Here is a 24,894-nt window from a genome sequence, read left to right as displayed (position 1 = left end):
CCCTGCACCCCCACTGATCAGCTGTTCCGCACAGCTTCTCGTACTGGAGCTCATGCTTTGCAGCTCCGTTCAAAGTGTAGTGTTCGTGCTGGGTACTGCAGCTCAGCTCCCACTGAAATGAATTGAAACTCGGCTGTAGTAACCCGACATGGCCACTGCGCTTTGAACGGAAGTGTGTGTGTTTGTATATGTATGTGTGTGTGTGTGTGTGTGTGTGTGTGTGTATACTTTTTTTTTTGGGTGGGGGTGGGAATGTAAATGTAAAGTGAACAAACTTATTTTAGTTGCATATTATGTTTGCAGAATGGAGGCAAAAATTTAAAGAGAACATGTCACACTGAACATGGTCTCTGAGCTGCAGGCAGCATGTTATAGAGCAGGAGGAGCTGAGCAGATTGATTTTTTTTTTTTTTTTTTTTGAAAAGCCTTAATAAAACTTGCATTTCATTCATTTAAATTCCTGCTCTTTCTGGGCCTTGAAGTCAAGGATTCGGTCTGGTTAGTGATGACAGCCTTCCCTCTATGACTGTGTATACAGAGATAACTGTCAATCACTGATAGGACCGAATCCTTGACTTCAAAGCCCAGAATCAGCAGGAATTCAAATGTATAAAATACAGGTTTTAATGAATCTTTTCCAATAAAACTATACATCAGGCATGGCCAACCTGACTCTCTCTAGCTGTTGCAAAACTACAACTCCCAGTATTCCCAGACTGCCTACAGAAGGGCATGGTGGGAGTTGCTATACATCAATCTGCTCCTGCTCCTGCTGCCTGTAGATTACTCAACATTTTCCTGGTGACCGGTTACCTTTAACAGCGCACACTGCTTTGATGGGGCTCATCAAGATCCCTTTTCAGTTTAAAAATGGAGTCCAGTACAGAAGACTCTGTTCCTATCACAGTTACCTGTGCAAATGAATAAAACAGTATTCGCGCACTGTTCTCATCAACTGCTTAAAGCGGCCTTAGTAATTTTCCAGGGAAATCTGTACACACTTGGCCCCGTAGTTAAACTAAAATGGAAAGCTCCTCAGCAAACCCAGCTTCAGATGAACTAATTGTTTGATTTCATGTAGCTCAGCAAGTTAAGGTGTCCCTATACCAGGAGCTGAGTGTACAAGACTGCAGCATCAACATTTTATGCAGCTCATATACCAGCCAACGCTTTTAAAGTGAATGTAGCTTCCCATCTCATTTCTGCATGAATATTATCTGCACACACATTGCCTTGGCATTGTGTTTGCAGTATAGATGGACTTTAAACTAGTCTATCATTTATCATAATGTAGCCCCATTTTGAGACTAATGCAAATGCTACATCCAGTGCATGCATCATGTGCTGAATCACATCCACTCTGTTATTAGAAGCTATCAAGACTCAAACATACAATATGCAGCCCCACGTAGTCTTCCTTTTTACAGAAACCTAGAATAATTAATTTATTAATTAATTTCAAATAAAACAAAGTTGTTCTGTTGTGTATGTGATTTTACACACACAAAATCTAGACATTGCATATAGTAAAAGTCGCAGGGGGTTCTACAAAATTGAACTTGTCCCAATGAGGAAAACATATTGAATATCAAATGGCATTTCAGACCTTATTCTCATGAACTAATTTTTGAAAATTTGCTGATCTGAAATTTTAACAATTTGATTCAATAGAAAGCAACTACAAAGTGTTACAATTTGCCAAGTGTCCTCCCAGGGAGATAAGTCTGTAGAGAAACAAGAGAGCTGTATTTATAGACATTGGTCTACCAGTATTTGGTTCTAAAGGTGCGACCTCCTTCATTACATGTGGGGAGTAATCATGCCAATTTGGTCCTTGAGCTGCGATCTTGGTGATCACTTTCTATGGATGTGTGTGTTTGTGAACATCTTATAAGGATTTGGTGATCTATCTGCACACATCAGCAGTGGTCTCCAACATGTGGATCTGGAGCCGTCAACCACCGGTTGGGACTTGAAGTTTAAAAACAGATGGAGAACCACTGGTTGGAGTCTGAATTAAAAATGAATGCACACAACTTATCCATATACACACACTGAATGGACGGGTGAATTATGACATTCAGACGGAGTGGTCCCAGAAAAATGAGCTCAAGGACCAAATGAATACAGAGAGTTCAGTTTATTCAGTCTCGTTGTAGACAAAGGCAGAAAGATGGATAACTCTTTAAGAGCCCCAAAATGTTTGCCTGGTAATACACCATTTTATATCAATATATCTAAATATGATTCAATAATAAATTAGCAATAATTTGCTATACTGAGCAGCTTACTTAATAATGTGTTGCTTATAGCACCAATATGTTGTTTCAAGTACAACCAATTTTCCTAATATTGGCTATAGAGACACTAGTCCGTTCCTGATTGGTTGCAGCAGATACGTGTTGTATTCACACATTAGTAAGAAAGCTCTCAAAGACATTTCACAGATGCTAATACTGATCACCTTTTCAGGTAACAAACAAAAAGTGCAAACCAAAAGATCCACTCCATTTCTTCCTTCGTTCTAGACAGAAATTTCACCGCTAATTGAGCCATTGGATCTGCACTTTTAAAGAGGAGCATTCGCTCCTTCCATATTAAAGCTATGGAAAAAGAAACTTCAAAGAATAAATATCCAATATCTGTAGAAACCTGCCTGTATGGCACCTAAATATTAAATAAAGAATATTTGTAAAATATATACATTTATATATCTTTAGATATGTATATACAATTTAGAAAATGTATGTACAGTAATATACATCATATAAATTTCTCTGGAAAAAAAAAAAAATCCTTCAAATATTTCATTACACTTCTAACTTTGCTTGTCTGGTGAACCTTCCTTGGCAAGGTGGTAACTGTGATGTGTCCCCTGCCATCAGCCTCATCCATTCCAGGGCGATGTACTGTAGCCGTCTCACCATTCAGTGCATCTAATTTACCTTGCCGGTTCCATATTTTCTGCCCACTGGAAGCAGTCACTTCACAAATTCGGAGTCACTTGCACAATCTCCTTCATAAATTAAAAAAAATGTCAATTCAGTGCACTCTCTTTGGAAAATATTCACGTCACTGAGCAGTTCCAAGACTTTTAGGGTTAAATTGTTGGGTATGATTTCCAGTCAAGGAAATCATTTTGCGTTTTTGTTGGGATGAGATCTATTTAAGCCCAGGAGGTATTTTCTTCAACTCTTGGTATTGACCTGGAAAGAACAAGAAAATTATTGCACTAGCATACAAAGTAAAAAACACTGTAAAAAGTCTAGTCATGGCCAGTACGTCACATTGCTTCATGCTTTTTTGGCATAAACCTGGATGTTCATTCAATCCCATGTAGTTGCTGGGATAATGTACAGTATATGGGAGTTCCTGGACAGTCCCTGATGGCAGATGTTGGAGAAAAGAAGGATGGAGAATACTGGATTTCCTCATGCTCAACTCATAGTTCCTGCAGGAGTTATCGCCATCTTTATTGTTCCTGCAGGAGTCAACCATCTCCCCATTGAAATAATCACACACATTCAGCTCAACATGTTTATGGCTGAAGAGATAAGTGCTGGAGACAACTATCTAATGTGTATGCCCAGCCTGACACTCCACAAATATGATGATGATAACGACAAATGCAGCAATCATAAAGATGGATTTAGACGGGGCGAGGAGAAGCTGATTGTCAGGAAGGAAGCGTTCCTACCCGACAGGTGTTCATTAAGTGGAGATGAAGCCCTGCATTTTCCATGACCTCCACCGTACGAGGACGAGTGATCTCTATTGCACATCCTCATACAGCAGTACTATTTCCGGGCAGCAGATCGCTGTTTACACCGCACAATCTGCTGCCCAGAAACAATAATTTACTTGCCTTCACTCGTTCATCGGGTGATCGGCTGCACCTTTAGATGGCCAGATAGTCGGGAATGAGCGTCCTCGATAATCTGCCTGGATATCGGGCCATGAAAACCCACTTTACAACTTGTGTGAACATTCACTAACAGGGGCAAACCATATCAACCAAGCAATTGAGAACATCTACAAACTATAGTTATTCCCATAATTTCATGGAATTGATTTAGATTTGTTATGTAATTTATGTAACACTTCCTAACCCACCTTGACTAATATGTTTTAGATGCTTTTAAGGTAGAAACCCTCATTTGGCTGACAGCTATTGATCCTGTACTCGTCATACACCTGCACCCTCAGTTCATGTATGGCTACTATCACACTCGCATTTTGGGTGGATCAGTCATGGATCTGCACAAACGCTTCCGTTCAGATAATACAACCGCATGCATCCATTTAGAATGGATCCGTTTGTATTATCTGTAACATAGCCAAAACGGATCTGCCTTGAACACCATTGAAAGACAATGGGGAACGGATCCGTTTTCTATTGTGCCATATTGTGTCAGTGAAAATGGATCCGTCCCCATTGACTTACATTGTGTGCCAGGACGGATCCGTTTGCCTCTGCATCGTCAGGCGGACACCAAAACGCTGCAAGCAGCGTTTTGGTGTCCGCTTCCAGAGCGGAATGGAGGCGGAACAGAGGCAAACTGATGCATTCTGAACGGATCCTTATCCATTCAGAATGCATTAAGGCAAAATGGATCCGTTTTGGACCACTTGTGAGAGCCCTGAACGGATCTTGCAAACGGAAACCAAAACGCAAGTGTGAAAGTAGCTTATGGCGTATCTCCACAGGAAGGATCGGGCATACTGAAATCCAGTATGTGAGATTGTGCTGTAACCTGGCATCTGTCTGGAGGCCCCTGTACACATAAAGGGAATCTGTCACCAGTTTTATGCTGCCCTATCTGAGGGCAAAGTAGTGGCACATAGTATTCATGTGCTCTGACACCCCTGGCCTCCCCCCCCCCCCCTATCAATTGCCAAAATTCTATAGACAGTATAGGAAGAAAGTTACTTTTTAAATCGCCAGCACATCCTGCAAACTGGTAATTTCTTGAGTATGGCAAAACTTCCCGACAATTGTTTGTGCGTTACATTCACATGCAGTAATCACCTCCTCATCCTCATACATCTGCATTGTTTCTGGGCAGCAGAGTGCTTTTTAGACAGCAAGCATCTGCTTCCCAGAAATAATAATTTAGGTGTCCTCATAAACGACAGTTCAGTTCGCTCGTACATTGGGTGATCAGCAGCACCTTTAGATGGGCAAATTATCAGGAATGAGCGTTTGTAGGAACAGTCACCCCCGATATTCTGCCAACAATCGGGCATTGTAAATCCGCCTTAACTATTGCAATTAAATCACACACATTATGTCACATAATCTGTACCTTTTTACCCTTTTTAAGCTCAGTGCTTTAACGTCAATCAATTGACTATTATTATTCACTCTATTGTTCACTTTCACTATATATATTACATGACTTAGCTATTAGTGTTTTTTTGTATTTTTCAGACTTTATTCTGTATATATAGGCATTAATATAATGAGATAATGTTTGCTGAACACCTAATTTAACAGAACACCCTGTGCCTGAGCAGAATAGAGTCCAGCGTGCACAGAAACACAATACCGAGACCTAAAGTAGCAGAAGTCTTTATAAACCACAGCATGTGACCTGCTCAGTTCCAAGGCAAAGAGCTGATCAAAGTGGATGCAAACACATCTTTACAATTATAGACTTTGAGGTTTCTTTTAGAAGTAATGAGGAAGACACAGTAGGGGGCACTATTGATTGCATTAGAGCCTAGGCTATGAAAAGCGCCCAGGTGAGAGAAAATGTGCACCCTAGGGCATTCAATCCGGGATAACGACGGAGTGCCGGCAACAGAGTTAAATGGGACATGACAAAACGGTAGCGGATCATCTCTGTGCGCACATCAATGAATTATTCTCCTTTGCTTTGCTGCAGTAACATAGATATAAGTGGAACACTATCATCTAACTGTATCCATGTATATAAAAAAAATAGCATAAAAGGCTTCGCTAAGGTCCCAACCATTGTAAGTATCCCACACTGGTCTGCAGAATCACAGATCACTCATACTCAACCTATGAGTGCAAGAATGTGTTCAGTTTTTGGACTAAATCATACACATTCAAGTCCTGGTTTCCCTGCATATGACTACCATATTCACAGAAATGCAAGGCAGTATAAGATAGGTATAGGCCAGACCATGGATATAACAGGACAGTGCCTGGTATACGCTCAGCTAGGTGTAGAGATCTGTCATACTGTGCCATATGCCAGGGGTGACTGTACCTTATCAGACTTTCACAGAGGCTGGTGGCATCATGTGTTGACTCACCCTAAATAAAGGACAAATAGCAAATGTCACTTTTAAGAATAGCAAAAGGACAAGACGTGAAATGTCAGGGATTTCAGTATCTACAAAACGTTGTGCCGTCTTGAGTAATGAAAACTGCCAGCTCAGCTTCACGTACTCCTCTTCAATGAATTACCAGCTATATCGTGTTCAAGTAAAATGATAGATTTATGACTCTCCGTTTATTCACAAGATGGACAGTAATGATGTTTGTACTACTTCACGAGTCAGCAGATGTCTGGCCACCTATCTTCCAAAGACAGACACCATCCTATGTACAAATAGTCTGAAGGTATGACCAAATCAGGTTGGGATTCATGTAAGATGATCACAAAATTTTGAGAATGTCAAAGAGAATGCAAAGTATATTGTTTTCAAATGGGATCAATCAAAAAATGATTGGGTACAGCAGTTGCATACTCCCTATGGTGCCCTCTAGTGTACCAATTATTACTGGCTGACCTGCAGAATGGCAGGAGTTTCTTCAATACCCATTTACTAAACGTACACAGTGGTTGGGCTCAGCTGCTGGCATCTGTGTCCACCACCAATTGACACTTAGGCAGACATCTTGAGAGGACATAAAGAACACCAGGGAGACCCTGGTGTGTAACAGCAATATCAAGACACCAAAGCATTTTTAAAGGGAACCTCTCACACTGAACATGATGTCTGAGCTGTAGACAGCATGTTATAGAGCAGGAGAAGCTGAGCAGGTTGATGTATAGTTTTACTGGAAAAGATTCAGTATAACTTGTATTTTACACTTTTAAATTCCTGCTCATTCTGGGCTTTGAAGTCAAGGAGGAGGTCCTGTCAGTGATTGACAGCAACCTCTATAGAGAGAAGGCTGTCAATCACTGATAGGACCGCCTTCTTGAAAACTGTACATCAATCTGCTCTGTTCCTCCTGCTCAATAACATGCGGCCTATGGATTATTTCCCATTTTATGGATACATGTTCCAGTGGTTCCAATTGAAAAAATGTTATGGTTTGTGAGACATACCCTTGAGAACACCCTTTTAAGGGAAGATGTAGTGGAAAATACCCTATGAAGGTAAGATATCCAGATGTCATCAGATATCTTCTCGGCTCTGTTATTGCAGTGGCTTCAAGTTCAAGTAGAATTGCCATTTAGCCATTCCCTCCACTATGTGCACAGGGTATAACCTGAAGACCCGTCATTTTGTGATAAATATTACAATGGTCTGACTGGTAGGCAGCCATCTTTAATGTAAGAAGCCTAAATTAATAATGCAGCGCTGTCAGATTACATTTTAATCACTGTAGCCAAATGCAACATTAATGTCATGAACCTGAGATGAGACCATTCACTAGTGTTAGTCAAATGTGTGGAAATCATGGTGTACAATTAGTTGCGAGAGTCACAGAATTCTGCTTATACTTTGAAGTTGCTATCCTGTAGATAGCATTTCTAGTGCCTGTATATCAAATAACCTTGCATCTTATGTACTACTTTGTTATATAGTAACTGTTTATAGCCCAGCCTTCATATTTTATATAAGTTCTATGGTTCCTTGCCGATACTATTTAAAAGATCAGTAGTAACCCAGATTACTATGGGCTTACTTACAATAGTACTATATACAAAAACCTATGCTTATATCCTAGCATGGGGATGCAATTATTAATGATTAGTCCATGTTGCCTCATGGATAAACCAGCATTGGCTGTATGTACCTTATGTAATAGTCGACCAATATATATGTGAGCATACACGATATACAGTGTAGGCTCATTAGACCTTGGTCTCCATTGTAGTCCCAAGCTTTTTAAATACAATCTGGGTTTACCAATAAGAAGAGGAAGCCAAGGGCTCCAGGAATAGTTCTCCATCAAATATATTCCACAAGTAAACCATCACTATGTGTCCACAACTGGACCGTTCTCATATCCCACACGTAGGAAGGGTTGATTCATGGCATTACTGATGTCTCACATTCCTGTGGGAATCACACAAGAAGCAAGAGGAAGGAACACTACCCCTTTCATCCTGAAAAGAGGAAGACACTATATTCCAGCCCAAGCTTGGCAAATAAATTGCAAGGAATAGTTTGATTCTATTTTAGGAATTCCCAATCTTTGCTGAGATTTTGTTACGGTGAGAGTGGTTTATTTTAACTTCTCATCCGCCTATTCAATGCTGCCATGAAAAAGGAAGTGCTTATTTTTATGTGAAGGGTTCCCTTACAATAAAATCATTATGCCTACCAGCCGGAGTTCTGGAAATGATAGGATATTAGCTGTAAAACCCTCTACTTACTTATTTAAATCTAAACCTTTATGATAAGCTTCCTGGCTGTGTCGTGACAGTGTGGGCAAAGGAAAGTCCTAAAGGGGGTGAAGGCTAGGAGCGTAGACTGAACGTTCTGAGGAAGTGTTACCAGATACTAAAACATTTTACTGGGAATATTCTACTCAATGTAAAGTGCTGGCTGGGAGGTTGTAAAATAAAATAACACACCAAGAAGGAGTTGTTGTGTGACTGTAATGATGATATATGTAAATGATTACAATATTAGAGAGAAAGGATAGGTCAATTGGGGAAAACTGTACAATTGAAAGGAGTCTCTCTCTATATGGTATTCTGCCATGCATTTGTCCACCATGCATCTCGGCCTGTAGATCATGCACACTTGTATGTTGCCAAAGCTGATGGCCCAGATGGCCCCCTAAATGCTCAATTAGCAATAAATATGGCGATCTGGCAGGCCAAGGAAGTGTTTTAGTCTGGCAGAGACATTTCTGGGAAAAGCTTACTATGTGTGGGCGATCAATATTCTACCAAGACAAGTCAGTTGGTAGCCCTGCCATGAGAGGCAACACATGTGGCCACAGGATTTCCTGCACCTATTGCTGAGCTGTTATTGTCCCTTGTATCATCGCAAGGGGTGACCGACTGTCATATGTGACCGGTCCCCAGATCATTATATCAGCAGTTGGGGCAGTGTGTCACTCCAAAGCAAAGGCAGGGTTGAAAAGCTCCCCATGAAGCCTCCATACTCAAACCCCACTGTCTTCGGATCCAAAATAGAAAATGGATTTGTTGCTACAGACAATATGGTTCCAGTCTGTAGCACTCCAGGTTTCTTGTTCACAATGGCACCAAATTTCCCTCTGCTAAGCTCCCGAGAATGGACCAGACAGAGACAGTGGTGTGTAGTGAAGGTGCCACCTGTGTCTGGATGCTGGATAAGGAAACTATGGGAACTGTTCGTGCTTGGATCAAATGATCATCTCCACTGGCCGTCTGTCTGGGCTGCACAGAGATTGTTCACTGTGCGTACCCTCACATAATCACTACTCCCTACAACTAGGTCAGAAATGCCTAGATGACAGGCAAATCGTTAAAACAACCATACTGCTTTTCTCATTCCAATGAAGCACCCCCCTCTCAAAGTCTGTCAACTAGGGAAAATGTCTTAGAGTGCCACACCTGTAATTATTTATATACCTGCCTGAGACATAACTGCAATACGACATTTCTGTCTGGGTGCATTATTTTTTCATATTGAGTTTATATTTCTTGTCCAAAGATGGAAAAAACAGTTGTAACAAAAATAATGGTTATTATTATAAACTATGTCATCCATCATGTTCCTCCATCCACTGGTGGCATTGTTGACTAACCTATCCTTCTCTCCAACTTTAGAATGGATTTAGTGTACCCCATTGACTCAACTACGGAGCGCCTGACTTTACCCTTGCCCTTCATCCTCTTTTTCCCTCTCCTTAGATCTAATAATCAGATAAGAATCAAGTGTTCCAATGCAAGGACCATGCATACAGCAACCCAGATGTCGGTTCCCTACCCATTTGCGAGCATGACTTCGAGGGAGGATGAAGATTGGGACTCATCTTCAGATTTCTCTGAACTGACAGCTGAACTAGTACCATGTACGCTGTATTCAAATTCTAACACTCATCCTATAAAAGGATAATAATTTCAATAGGTACATTTCGGCATGTGAGTCACAAATAGACAAGAATCCTTATGAATCATATTCATCCACTATTGCCAATATATTTTCATAAAATATGCCTATCATACAATATTGGATTCACTGGATTTCCATCTATAAATCTGTATGGTGACTGAAGCTACCCTACACTTATTGATTTTCACATACAATCACAGCAAAAATCCTATAGCCAGCCATACACTTCAGACAGCTGTCTGCTGAATGCTGTACGCTCGGTGCATGTATTCTTAATAGGAAGAAGAGAGTAAGCTTATGTTGCTAGACACCTCTGTTGGTGGCTCATTTCCAGTGACAACAAAATCCTACAGTCTGAACCTTCTTCCCTTTGACATCTGCCATCGTGGAGAGACAGGACACCTCCATGTACATTAGGTGGTTGGTGCAAAAATCTGCAATTTTAGCCAACAATCATGTAATGTTTATGACCATCTTTAGAACTGAGCATCCCCAAAGTCTTTGGCCACCACAGATTTTCATGAGTGTAGTCTCTGAAAGCACAGATGTCTGTGACTGCTTTAAAGAGGACCTGTCACCTTTCATGACATGTCTGTTTAAGTAACTGCTTGCACTACCCATGTAATAACTATTCTGGAACATAGATTCTTATGACATCTATGATGTGCCATTCCTTTATCATTCCTGCTACAAGTTATGAATTACTAGCCGTTTTCAATATTACACTATCCAATCAGGGCTGCCAGTGTCAGAATGCATGGTCATACCTTCAACTGGTAACAACTGGGCCTGCATTGTAAATTGCTGGCAATTCATTCATAAACTCCAGCAGGAATAATAAAGCAACGGCACAACATAACATTATAAGAATATAGGCCCCAGAATTGCTATTACAAGGGGGGTGCCAGTAGTTACTAAAACTGACATGTCATGAGAGGTAACATGTCCTGTTTAGGAAAACAAAATTACAAGTAAGTATACAAGAAAGACAATGTGGTATAAAAAAAACTATAATAACGTGCCAAATGAAAAAAAACTATCCCTCTATATATGTTAATACTGCTTGCTTTTAGTTTGCTTGCTAGAATCCTAGGGCTCATGTTATAAGTGACAATGTAATACAGTAATCATATACCAGGAATAATGGACTCTTAGCTCTTCTACATAAGGGAGAAAAACCATAATAGATAATGATTAATAGTAGCCATATTATTATGCATGTTATAAGACCATGTTATTCAGCACATCAACTGCTATATCCCCATGGCAAACCTGTAATTCAGGCTGTGTGCTCACTGCAGTAAGGCCCCTTTTACACGAGCGTGATTTCCGCGTGGGTGCAATGTGTGACGTGAACGCATAGCACCCGCACTGAATCCTGACCCATTCATTTCAATGAGTCTGTGCACATGAGCGCTGTTTTTCACGCATCAGTTCTGCGTTATGCGAAAATCGCACCATGTTCTATATTCTGCATTTTTCACGCAGCCCTGGCCCCAAAGAAATGAATGGGGCGGCGTGAAAAAACGGATTGCACCCGCAAGCAAGTGCGGGTGCGATGCGTTTTTCACTGATGGTTGCTAAGAGATGTTGTTTGTAAACCTTCAATTTTTTATCACGCGCGTCAAAAACGCATCAAAACGCATTGCACCCGCGCGGAAAAAACTGAACGCAATCACAGACAAAACTGACTGAACTTGCTTGCAAAATAGTGCGAGTTTCACTGAACGCACCCTGAATGCATCCGGACCTAATCCGTCACGCTCGTGTGAAAGAGGCCTAAACCAGCAGCTGTATATATCCAGCCAGAGAACAAAGTATGATTGTGTGTGAAATAAGGTTAAACCACTCAGGTTTCTTATTGTTATATATGGAGTGTTACGGACCTGCTAACATTACTGAGTTTGCTTCTTTTTTTATATTCACTTTAGAATTTTAGAATTAAAAAACATATAGAAAAAAAAAGGAAGAAATGGTTCTGTAAGGGTTACATTAATGGGCTGATCTTATAGACAATACAAACCATACAATACTTAAAGTGAATCTTGAGGGGCATATGCAGAAATCGGTAATGACATTGGTGCATATGTAATACATTATTCATATTCCATTAAAATAACATTACAAGTTGCACTAATTGGTGTATACTGTTGGTCTGAAATACGGCCCAAATACACACACATTGATAAGATAGATATAGATAATTAGATAGATATAAGATAGATAGATAGACATGAGCTAGATAGATAGATCTAACAGGTCCTCTTTAACACTGCAATCAACAACACAAACAATTATAAATTATAGAACTGTTTACAATATTATTTGTTATAAATTAAAAAAATCTTGCACTTTGAATAATCCCTGTCTCCTTAAGGGGTTGTGCCAAGTTATCAACTTATCCTCTATACACAGGATGACCGTACTCGGCTATCTCTGGAATGGCATTCATGGGAACAGGGCTACCAATCTCATGAATGGTGGGGGTGTCACTGTTTAGAGTTCAAAACTTTTTTAACAGACCTTTTTAGAGTGGCTGGACCCACGTAAGGGTTTATATTTACCTGGTCCCAGCCACTGGATTCCAGCTGCAGCTCTCCACGGCTGCCACGGCAGGTCTCTTGGAATCTAAATTCTGTTGACGGGCATCAAGTGACCACTGTGGCCAGTGATTGCCACTGTAGTCATGCGGTATGTCACTTGGATAACCCCTTTAATCGTCACAACCCCTTTAAGATGTTATCCGTTGCTTTTGTATGTAAGTTAGGGTACTTTCACACTTGCGTTTTTCTTTTCCAGCATAGAGTTCCATCCTAGGGGCTCAATACCGGAAAAGAACTGATCAGGCATATCCCCATGCATTCTGAATGGAGAGCCATCCGATCAGGATGTCTTCAGTTCAGTCTTTTTGACTGATTAGGACAGAGATAAAACCGCAGCATGCTACGGTTTTATCTCCGGCCAAAAAACACTTGCCTGAATGGCAAGGCATTTTTTTCCATAGGAATGTATTAGTGCTGGATCCGGCATTCAAAATACCGGAATGCCGGATGCGTTTTTCTGGATGACACCGGAAAGACGGATCCGGCATTTAAATACATTTGTCAGACGGATCAGGATCTAAAAATGCTATCAGTTGGCATACGTTTTGACGGATCTGACAGGCGAAGTGTGAAAGTAGTTTTAAATGAATAACTGATGATCTGTTTCAAAGACTAACGCACTGGAAAGAGCAAATACTGGGCAAATCTGAGTATTCAGAATAAATACCAATGCTGGGATCAGGACACTTAATATCAAAATAATATGTCAAAAGAAAGTTCATGGGAAATGAAAATAATTTTTTAATAAAGCTTCAAATTAAATGTGAAAAGAAAAAAAGAAAAAGAAATAAAAATGAGACCAACCTAAAGGCTACAAGATGGAAGCTTCTTCTGAGTCACTACAGCTGCCAACAGTGAAAGGATCTGAACACGGCTCTCTAGTGGGAAGAAAACGCATCCTTTTTAATGGAGGAAACAAACTATTTTAAGCAGAGCCACCAGGCAAACCAGACAAAGAAACATTGAATTCTTTGTCGTTGCTTTTGTTTGCCTGCAGTAATGTCATCCGGGCAGAAGCTGGGTACCATAGTGAAACCACAGGATACAGCTGCCTATGCTCGAAGCATAGCACACCTGGCCCTGCACAATACCGTACTACCTATCCCAGCAACCAGAAGCTTCACAGATGGACAATGCCTATGTTATGTACCAGGTCAGTGGACAAAGCTATAATATTTGTTACATGGTGACAGACGTGTGCTTGTTACTGTATAGATGAGCTTTAAGTGGAACACAATGAAAAATATGACTTTAAATGGTTAATGCTAGAGGCTTCCAATAGTAATGGAGTGGTCTCTGTAGCTGCTCCCTGGGACCTGGATTACAACTTCCCACCTTCACCTCTTGAAACAACTACATACATGCAATCTTCTCTGAGAAGTCATCTACAGAATTATAGAGGTTCATCTACAAAATTAGGAAATGAGGCAGGTGATAAAAGTTGTCAAGTAATCTCCCCTGCTTTTGTGGTGTTAATTTTAAAAACTAACAGAAATAGCGTGGTGTTCAACAGGCAGGAAATGGTCAAACCCATATGCAGTTATGCACATGTATACAGGGGAGCAAATCCTGCACTTGTGGCCCATTGCCAATGGCGATCCCCAGCAAAAATGCATACAGTGGAGGATGCCTGCAGTGGACCACAAGTACCACAATAGACATCCTACACAAGATAGCAATGTTGAATACCACGCTATTTCTGTTAGTTTGCTTGTATATGGAGGTGTATAAACTCCAATTTAAATGTGCCTGTTTTCCATCTACAGGCTACATTTAGGTGCACCTGTGAAGCCTGGGCCATACCAGCCAGTCTTGAGTGGGACTCGCAGACTTCTCCATCCTCCTATTGTTGGCATGGAGGTAACTGGTGAGTTGTCTGTAAGTCGGACCTCACACTCCTGTAATTCGCCCACTGTCCCCTGGTATTGCCCATACGGCTCAGGTAGGTGAGTGTTAGGACCCGAGCTACTTGAGAAACCTTGGCGCGGTGCTCGGGCTCAGACATGTCCTCATGTAGGACATGTTGGCTACTCTCTCCATTTTAACACCAGTTTGAGGGCTTTAGTAAGATCGCAGAGTGCACCTGTCCTTGTTATTAGATTGTTTATTTTAAAAAGTCAAAAATTATGTTTATAATTATCATATTTGCACAATAATTTGTGACTTTTCACTTCTGTGGCAACTTTTCAAAAGTGGCAAGAAAAATGAGTAGAGTTTCCAACAAATGTATTGCATTTTAATGCCAGGAAATGCCCAAAAGGCAGCACAGATCATCTACATCTCCTCATAGCAGGTGTAGATTTAAAAGGGTTCTACAGGCTTTTACTTAAATCCCTTTTCCTATAAGCTGTGGAAGCAAGATTTTACATTTACATTATGCAACTGAAGGAGAAAATTCTGTAGCACATCTGGTTGGGGCCTCAAAAGAAGAGTCCATGGCCATTCCACACGGTCACATGCGTGCAGAGGAAATGGCGGAATTGATGGTGCAACGGAGGGATAAGTACTGCACAGGTTAAAAGACTGAGGGGTTTTAGTAAAAGCCTGTACTCAGTAATGCGCGTCACTATGACGTGTCAGAGGTTTTTTGAAATGGCTGTTACTCTTTAACTAGGTTTCATATATTACAAGTATTTACAAAATATTACATTTACTATCCATTTTATGCAAACTCAGAGTATTTCCACACAGAATGTAAATCCTGCAAAAATATCTACAGTGGATTTTGGCGCTATGTATTGCAAAAGTTTAAATCTGCAGTGGAATTCCATTTTCATGGCAGACTTTTTTCTACAGCATGTGGATGCGATCTGAAATATAAAATCTTATCCATTTTGCTGGTACTGTAATTTTCCACAATGTAAAACCTAATGCGTATCTGCTATGTGTAAACATAACCTTAGAATGACTTTTGAGGAACCAAATTTTCTTCATACACCTCGTCTCCTCTGGAGCAGTGGTGTAGCGTAATTACAAGTACCCTCCCCATTCACTTGTATGGAGCGAGTACTTGTATTACACTGCACTTCTGAGACTAAGTGTAGTGAAGAGGAAGCAGCGCGCGCATCGAGCGTCACCTCCTCTTCAAACAGCTGATCAGTGGGGGTCGCGGTGTCAGACCCCTCCGATCAGATATTGATGACCTATCCTCACAATAGGTCATCAATATTAACGGCTGGACAATCCTTAAAGTACCTAGGGCCCAAAGCATAATTTGTAATAGGGCCCCCTAACTACTATGTAGGATTTATAGTATTGGTGTCTTCTTATGTGAAGGATCATCGGTCTCCTCAGCCACCAAGACCCAGGGGCAACTGCTACCTCTAAAAGTTCTGTTCATTATCATTATCTGAGTTGTACTAGATGAATAAAACAATTAAAACTTAGCCATAGCATAAATCTATAGGCAACATATGCTATGCCCAAAGAACATCAGCTGAATCCCACATACACGGATCTACAGGCTGTGTAGCTACTTTATACATTATACATTTTCCAGTACCTACAGAACTACAGTAATATTGCCCATAATGTCACCTATTCCTACTACATGTACTAATGAAAATGGGTTACTGTGCAAAGAGGCTTGTTACAGTCACACATACATGCAGTCAATGGTCAATGACAGCAGATGGTACTCCTACATTTTCTTAAACATGTCAGTGGAAAGGACTGTTACCATAATGGTATGCATCTACTAGAATAAAGAGCCAAGGCACTCTCAAGAAAGGTTGCTGATATTCTAACGTTTGTTACAAAAATTTCCTATCAAGAATTTCCCATATCCAGAAGTGTTTGATATTGTGCACAGAGGTTAGGCAATATTTCTAGTTTCTATGGAGAATGGTATAACTGATTCGACGCAGTTCTCCCCGGTTCTGGTAGACGACACATTAACCTTGGATATTGGAGAGGCATTCTGAACATTTATGGTTGGACTGTTTACCTCCCATTTTAAATTATATTAGCACCTTCTTAATGATGTGACCTTGGTAGTTTTCACTTTAGTAAATGCATTTCCATATATACATATGTGAGGTTAGTGTTCTGTGATGTGAAGATTAATTTTTAAAATTAAAGCAGTTAGTAAGGTGACCAAAGAAAACAAGCCTGGCTTTAAAAAGTCATTTTTTTTTCCTTTTCTTTCTTTATCATCCAACATGATGTAAATGTGAGACTAAGGCTCTTTTCATATTTTGTTTGTGGCATGTGTTTGATGTACACACCAAACAAGGCTATAAGCCTCTATTCACCTGACAGATACCAAAAGCGCGTCCTTTTAGCATCCACCAGGCTGGGATATGTCATGGCATTTTTTTTTTACCCCATAGGAAGCAAAGCTGACGCACAAAAAACGACACACGGTATACTTTTTTCGGCCTTTACACATAGCCATTGCCGTTTTAAAGTCCGCAAGCCTGGGATCCATTAAATATGGATACTGGCCATGTACATCCCACACTTTACTTGTCCTTATTTTAGAAATGCCTATTCTTGTCCGCAAAACAGACAAGAATAGGACATGTTCAATAATCTGCAAAACGGTTGCATGAATGCAGACAGCACATGGATGACATCTGTGCGCTGTCTGCATTTTATGCGGCCCCCTAGAATGGCCAAAAATGCCGATCGGACACAGACTCAAAATATAGTTGTGTGTATGAGGCCTTATAATCATTTGGGCTTTGCCTAAGATATAATTAAGCCAACTTATTTTCATTGGTGCCTCCAAACACCCAGCAGACCATACCGATATCAGAGAAACATCAACTTACTGTTGCTCAGCTTTGGCACGATCTTCCAAAAAGTAAAGTGCTGTAGCCAGGAAAAACATTCCACCCAAAACCACCACAAACGGGCAGAGCATTAGTGCATAACCTAGACTTAGGAATTCCCACAGAGGAGACTTATTGGTGTTCTCCTGGATGAGGTCCGAGATCTGTGAAGCAAAAACAATAGACATGTAAACAGCCTCCTCCAACCTGGCACCAAGAACAATTTGCTTCTACAGCAGAGGAAATCAACTTTAGCCTAGCCAACTAATTAACCTGGGCACTGGGGATTGCAGAAGGAAACTAGGTTCAGCTAAACAACACTTATGCGAAGTGCCCGTTTTCATCACACCAGGGTCATTTGTGAGGTGTGGACATGTTTCCAGTCAGGAATGTGGTGTACATTATGATTCAACTGTAATAAAAACTAACTAACATGACCTTTCAGCTCCAGCATTGTGTATTTGATATCATAAAAGCAAGCAGAAAATATTTTTATAATTTCAGAACGCAGGCAAGGTTATTCTAGGTCATGAGTAGAACATCCCTGACGCCAAGACCATCATTTGTTCTGATATTATTTTTGAGGGTGTTCCAAAAATGAACTATTGTAATGTATTGTTAATTAATTACTTCATATTGAACAGTCATAGAGACTTATCCATGTTTTAATAGTATACATTTGTCTTTTCTTCCCTTTAGGCCTCATGCACACGACAGTTGTTTATCCCAGCCTCCGTTCCATTTTTTTTGCGGATTGGATGGGGACCCATTCATTTCAATGGGTCAGCAAAAAAATGCTCATCCGTTTGTGTTCCGCGTCCGTTGTCCGTGTTTCCCTTCAGCAAAAAAAAATAGTGCAAGTCCTACTTTTTTCACAATTGTGGACAAGGATAGGCATTTATTACAAGGGATCTATGGAAAAAAAACTGATCCTCCAAAAAAAACTGATGCCGCATCCATTTTTTTGGGCGGATGCACAATTTGCAGACGCAAAAAACAACTGTCGTGTGCATGAGGCCTTACAATGAGTGTTTCGGGATGACCAGGTTTGAAAAGAAGAAAAAAAAAACATTTGCAGTGCACAATAAAGTAACACAAAAGTTTTATTTTTTTGTCAAAGCTGGTCAACCGACGTCTTTCACCCGTTGAGCCAAAAGAAAAGACATGGAAAGACACACCTGTAAAAGTAATGTACCTTACAACCATAAAACTCTCCAGTGACTAAAGACAACCATTAAACGGTAACATTAAAATAAAATTCCTATGGGCTTGCACCTCAAAGTCTATATTAAGAAAGGGATGCAAACTAGCTCTTAACAAGCTCTGCCTCTGATGCCACCAGATATAAGGCAGCTATCCTATACGTCACTGTTTGACCCTTTAAATAGGCCTTGAGACATGACTCGGATATTAAATAAGCCAGCACCTCATCTGCGTGATTGCCCCTCATCAGTGCGGAGCAGAGAGTACCAGCTTAACTGGGTGAGAGGCCTAAGTCAGGATTTAGGGGTACTATCTCTCCTCGGTGTGAGGAGACTTATAGGCCTTACACGCTCCTCTGGAATTTTTGGGAAGAAAGGGATGCAAATGAGCTCTTAACAAGCTGTGCCTCTAATGCCACCAGATGTAAGACAGCTATCCTATAAAAAAAAGTTGATGTGACATACGGTAAAGAGAGCATTATCTTAATAATTGTGTCAATAAAATTTTGTTTCAAGTCAGTTTACAAATTGTTTCTCCTTTCCGTAAAGCCTGGTATTGCCATAAAACCTCTTCATGGCGAGCTGGAGGTAGTGCAATTAGAATAACGTATGAAACTGCAACTGTGAAATGGCCTTGTAATCCTGAAACGTGATGTGCACGCTGAGCCAGACAGGCTCATTGGGAATAGTTCAGCCTCGGCATTCCAGTTAAGGCTCATCTGCGTCGTACATTTTATGAAGTCTGCACACAGCTTTAAAGTACTTAAAAACAAACATCTAGAGCTATGCGACCATTGCTACACTTTCCCTAGCGCTACTTGATGTTTTTTTGCCTGATGGCTGAAACAAGTTCATAGTTCCCTCAGCTGTGAAAAGCAGTAAATCTACCTGTTCGCCCACAAGCTGGACGAGGCCCACCAATGTTTTCCACATTCTACAGAATGCTCTCTATGTGACCTATTTGTTCACTTTCTCACGTTTCGGCAGTGTTCACTAGTTTTGTGGGTGAGTTAACATTTTGCTCCACATTCATCAATGTATTTGTCACTCTAAAATAACGTCTAATCTGCCATGAGACACATTGTAATTACAGCCATTTGGGCCAATTCAATTGGTAAAACGAGAGTAAAAAGTAGGCATGGCTAACTGCTTGGCCAGGATTTACACATATTTATGAACTGTAACTTTTTAAAATGTCGAAAAAATTTTGTGCACTGTCTCTCCAGTAGGTGGGTGTTGTAAAATAATGCACAAATATCGCTCGACATAGTTAAAGATGCAACAAACTTAACAACATCATGCTACAGTTTGACAAATCTGCAGTAACTAACAGCAATGCTGCCTCCGCAAAACTGACTTAAAAAAAAAATCACGATAAATAAGGCTATGTAACCCTGAGGGTCCTGAAATCTATTGTATTACGCTGACAGCATTATGTCAGTCTAATACAATAGATTTCAGGACTCTAAGGGTTACACAGCATTATATATCAGTATAAGCCTACATGCACACGAACGTGGCTTGGTCCCGCATTTTCTGCGGCTCAGGTGTGGACCCATTCACTTCAATGGGGCCGCAAAAGATGCGGCCAGCACTCCGTGTGCTGTCCGCATCCGTTGCTCCGTTCCGTAGCCCCGCAAGAAAAATAGAGCATGTGAGTACAATAAAGGAATAAAGAGGGGCCTGGATGTATTTTTGGAGCATAATAATATTACAGGCTATAGCTACTAGAGTTATTCTGATTGCCTGATTGGAGTCGGGAAGGAATTTTTTATTCCCCTAAAGTGAGGAAAATTGGCTTCTACCTCACAGGGTTTTTTTTTTTTTTTTACTTCCTCTGGATAAACTTGCAGGATAACAGGCCGAACTGGATGGACAAATGTCTTTTTTCGGCCTTATGTATTATGTTACTATGTTACATGTCCTATTCTTGTCTGTGTTGCGGACAAGGATAGGCATTGTTACAATGGATCCGCCAAAAAAATAAAAATGATGCCATACGGACGTCATCCGGTTTTTGTGCGGATCCGCAATTTGCGGACCTCAAAACACAAACGTTCGTGTGCATGTAGGCTAATGCGGTGACACTGATACATGCTGTGAGTTCCTCGCATTCAGATTGCTCCTGTGTGTCTGGCCTAAATGGATGAAATACAAGTTGTACTGAATCTTTTCCCACAAAACCATTTATCACTCTGCTCAGCTCCTCCTGCTCTATAACATGCTGCCTGCAGCTCAGATACCATGTTCAATGTGATTGGTTTCCTTTAAAACTGCTCCATTAAGTAATCATCTTATATAGAATTGACTACAATGACTACAATATGTGTTGGTTATGAACATTTTCAGAACTGCAACCTGCCATTGGTAATCTGTGTATGGCATATTTCTAATCCATGGTTTGCCTATTTATCTGCTGTAATTAGTTTTCCTGCTACAGATATGCAATTAGTTATTCGAGGAAGGACAGCATCTGGGCTCCCCACAATCTTCATTAAGGGGCTGCAGTGCTAGCCTCAATCAGTGCCCAGCAAGTGGACAGAAGCAGTGCTGTGCAAACAAAAAATAAGCTAATGTGACCTCTTTTCCTCTCTTTTTGGGATCAACAGGGGTCTCATTGGTAGGTCCCCCACAATCAGAATGCTACCACAGACCATAAAGAAATTCTATGACGGAATGCATAACGGAAACAGGATGGATCAATTATGACGGAATGTTAACCGTTATGCATTCCATCAAAGAATTGCGTTATGGTCCATGGTAACGGAATCCATAATGCAGTTCACCTTTTACCAACAAACAACCTTTACAGAACAGTAATATTTCATAAGTTCACAAAAAAATACATAGTACAATAATACTACCTTTGATCTGATACTGTTATATACAATTAAAGGACAAAAACTCTATCTCACACCACATCGTTTCTCAAATGACCAAAACAGCATTACTATATATTACCCGATCAGCCTTACTATAAGGCCTTATGCATACGGCCGTTGTTTTGGTGCGCATCCGAGCCGCAGTTTTGGCGGCTTGGATACGGACCCATTCACTTCAATATGGCTGCAAAAGATGCAGACAGCACTCCATGTGCTGTCCGCATCCGTTGCTCCGTTCCGTGGTCCTCAAAAAAAATATAACCTGTCCTATTCTTGTCCGTTTTGCAGTTATATTAATGGCTGTCCGTGCCGTTCCGCAAGTTGCGTAATGCACACGGACGCCATCCGTGTTTTGCGGATCCGCAATTTGCAGACCGCAAAATACACAACGGTCGTGTGCATGAGGCCTAACTCAGTAGCAATATACCACTATAAATATGAAAACTGTTAAACATACTGGATTACTATCATAATCATACCAATTTCTGCTATGTACTTACAAAACCAATAAGGTATGGACTCCCAGCATCTCCAAGAAGATGTGAAGTGAAGCTCTGCAAAGCCATGGCTGTCGCACGGCGAGTTGGAATAACCACATACTAAGACAAAATAAGAGAAACAAGAGTAAAAAACACTGAGAAAAACATGAACACGGAATGGATACGGCAAAGAAGAGGCTCCCCAACTCATTGGATAGTGAGAAATGAAGAACTCTGAATTTAATATCACCATGGATCTAAGCATAGATAAGAGTATGCAGTATTTCCATTACAAGATATACAGGTCCTTCTAAAAAAAATTGCATATTGTGATAAAGTTCATTATTTTCTGTAATGTACTGATAAACATTAGACTTTCATATATTTTAGATTCATTACACACCAACTGAAGTAGTTCAAGCCTTTTATTGTTTTAATATTGATGATTTTGGCATACAGCTCATAAAAACCCCAAAATTCCTATCTAAAAAAATTTGCATATCATGAAAAGGTTCTCTAAACAAGCTATTAACCTAATCATCTGAATCAACTAATTAACTCTAAACACCTGCAAAAGATTCCTGAGGCTTTTAAAAACTCCCAGCCTGGTTCATTACTCAAAACCGCAATCATGGGTAAGACTGCCGACCTGACTGCTGTCCAGAAGGCCATCATTGACACCCTAAAGCCAGAGGGTAAGACACAGAAAGAAATTTCTGAATGAATAGGCTGTTCCCAGAGTGCTGTATCAAGGCACCTCAGTGGGAAGTCTGTGGGAAGGAAAAAGTGTGGCAGAAAACGCTGCACAACGAGAAGGGGTGACCGGACCCTGAGGAAGATTGTGGAGAAGGACCGACTCCAGACCTTGGGGGACCTGCGGAAGCAGTGGACTGAGTCTGGAGTAGAAACATCCAGAGCCACCGTGTACAGGCGTGTGCAGGAAATGGGCTACAGGTGCCGCATTCCCCAGGTCAAGCCACTTTTGAACCAGAAACAGCGGCAGAAGCGCCTGACCTGGGCTACAGAGAAGCAGCACTGGACTGTTGCTCAGTGGTCCAAAGTACTTTTTTCGAATGAAAGCAAATTTTACATGTCATTCGGAAATCAAGGTGCCAGAGTCTGGAGGAAGACTGGGGAGAGGGAAATGCCAAAATGCCTGAAGTCCAGTGTCAAGTACCCACAGTCAGTGATGGTCTGGGGTGCCATGTCAGCTGCTGGTGTTGGTCCACTGTGTTTTATCAAGGGCAGGGTCAATGCAGCTAGCTATCAGGAGATTTTGGAGCACTTCATGCTTCCATCTGCTGAAAAGCTTTATGGAGATGAAGATTTCATTTTTCAGCACGACCTGGCACCTGCTCACAGTGCCAAAACCACTGGTAAATGGTTTACTGACCATGGTATTACTGTGCTCAATTGGCCTGCCAACTCTCCTGACCTGAACCCCATAGAGAATCTGTGGGATATTGGGAAGAGAAAGTTGAGAGATGCAAGACCCAACACTCTGGATGAGCTTAAGGCCGCTATCGAAGCATCCTGGGCCTCCATAACACCTCAGCAGTGCCACAGGCTGATTGCCTCCATGCCACGCCGCATTGAAGCAGTCATTTCTGCAAAAGGATTCCCGACCAAGTATTGAGTGCCTAACTGAACATAATTATTTGAAGGTTGACTTTTTTTGTATTAAAAACACTTTTCTTTTATTGGTCGGATGAAATATGCTAATTTTTTTTATATAGGAAATTTGGGTTTTCATGAGCTGTATGCCAAAATCATCAATATTAAAACAATAAAAGGCTTGAACTACTTCAGTTGGTGTGTAATGAATCTAAAATATATGAAAGTCTAATGTTTATCAGTACATTACAGAAAATAATGAACTTTATCACAATATGCTATTTTTTTTAGAAGGACCTGTACTATGTTCCTTCTCTTCCCTTTCATGTCCCCCTCCTTTCCTCTAATTTATTAGTGTTTATATGTTAAAAATTTCAATAAAAAACAAAAAAGATATGGCCATTAAGTAATGACGAAATGAAGTAGTTAAGTAATGAAGGGTACTTTGACACTAGCGTTTTTTTATTCTAATAGGCAGTTCCGTTGACGTGTACAAACGGAAAGCTTTTTTTTCGGGATCAGTTAGAATACCGGATCCGTCTCATCTGGTATCATCTGGAATAACGGATCCAGTACTTAAATTTTTCAAAGATCAAAAGCCCGGTGCATATGCAGACCGGAAAACCGGATCCAGCGATGCGGCAATTTCCGGAACACTTGGTACCGGATACGGCATTAATACATTTCTATGAAACTAAGTGCATTATTGCTCCAGGATTTTGTCTGGAAAAAATACCGCAGCATGCTGCGGTATTTTGTCTGGTTAAATACCGTACAAGGGACGGAACGGTAGACATCCTGATGCATACTGAACGGATTTCTTTCCATTCATAATGCATTAGTACAAAGTGCGTTTTTTTCTGTTATTGAGCCCCTTTACCGGATTTCAATACCGGAAAAGAGTAACGCTAGTGTGAAAGTACCCTTAGCTATAATGAGACTATAAATGGAGGAAATTCCAAATCCAGTTAACACCTTTGTTTTCAATATATAAACTACGTTTCTCAGAGAAGGATGTTTTTGATGCGTGAGCTAGGACAGCTCAATGTGAGCATTTTATTTATTGTCAGGGGTAT

At 40.7% G+C, this 24,894-nt stretch overlaps 1 protein-coding gene across 5 annotated transcripts in view; it reads right to left on the bottom strand.

Moving 5' to 3' along the window:
- Positions 1 to 808: 808 nt before the first annotated feature.
- SPNS2 (sphingolipid transporter 2) overlaps positions 809 to 24,894 on the bottom strand; it is a 126,443-nt gene continuing 102,357 nt past the window's right edge. For 2 of the 5 annotated variants that reach the window (XR_006388221.1, XR_006388220.1), the window contains 5 exons: positions 22,226 to 22,324; positions 17,642 to 17,805; positions 13,671 to 13,744; positions 6,240 to 6,286; positions 809 to 3,206 (listed from right to left, as the gene is read on the bottom strand). Coding sequence is in view for 3 of the 5 variants with exons in the window: in XM_044285205.1 (XP_044141140.1) it covers positions 13,678 to 13,744; positions 17,642 to 17,805; positions 22,226 to 22,324 (330 nt within the window). In the remaining 2 variants the exon portion in view is untranslated. The remainder of the gene's footprint in view (positions 3,207 to 6,239; positions 6,287 to 13,670; positions 13,745 to 17,641; positions 17,806 to 22,225; positions 22,325 to 24,894) is intronic. The other 3 variants (XM_044285205.1, XM_044285206.1, XM_044285207.1) reach the window with 3 other exon arrangements.

The sequence above is a fragment of the Bufo gargarizans genome, chromosome 3, assembly GCF_014858855.1.
Source record: "Bufo gargarizans isolate SCDJY-AF-19 chromosome 3, ASM1485885v1, whole genome shotgun sequence".
Taxonomy (NCBI): domain Eukaryota; kingdom Metazoa; phylum Chordata; class Amphibia; order Anura; family Bufonidae; genus Bufo; species Bufo gargarizans.
Note: the sequence above shows the minus strand (reverse complement) of the source record. Positions and strands in the feature narration are given on the sequence as shown.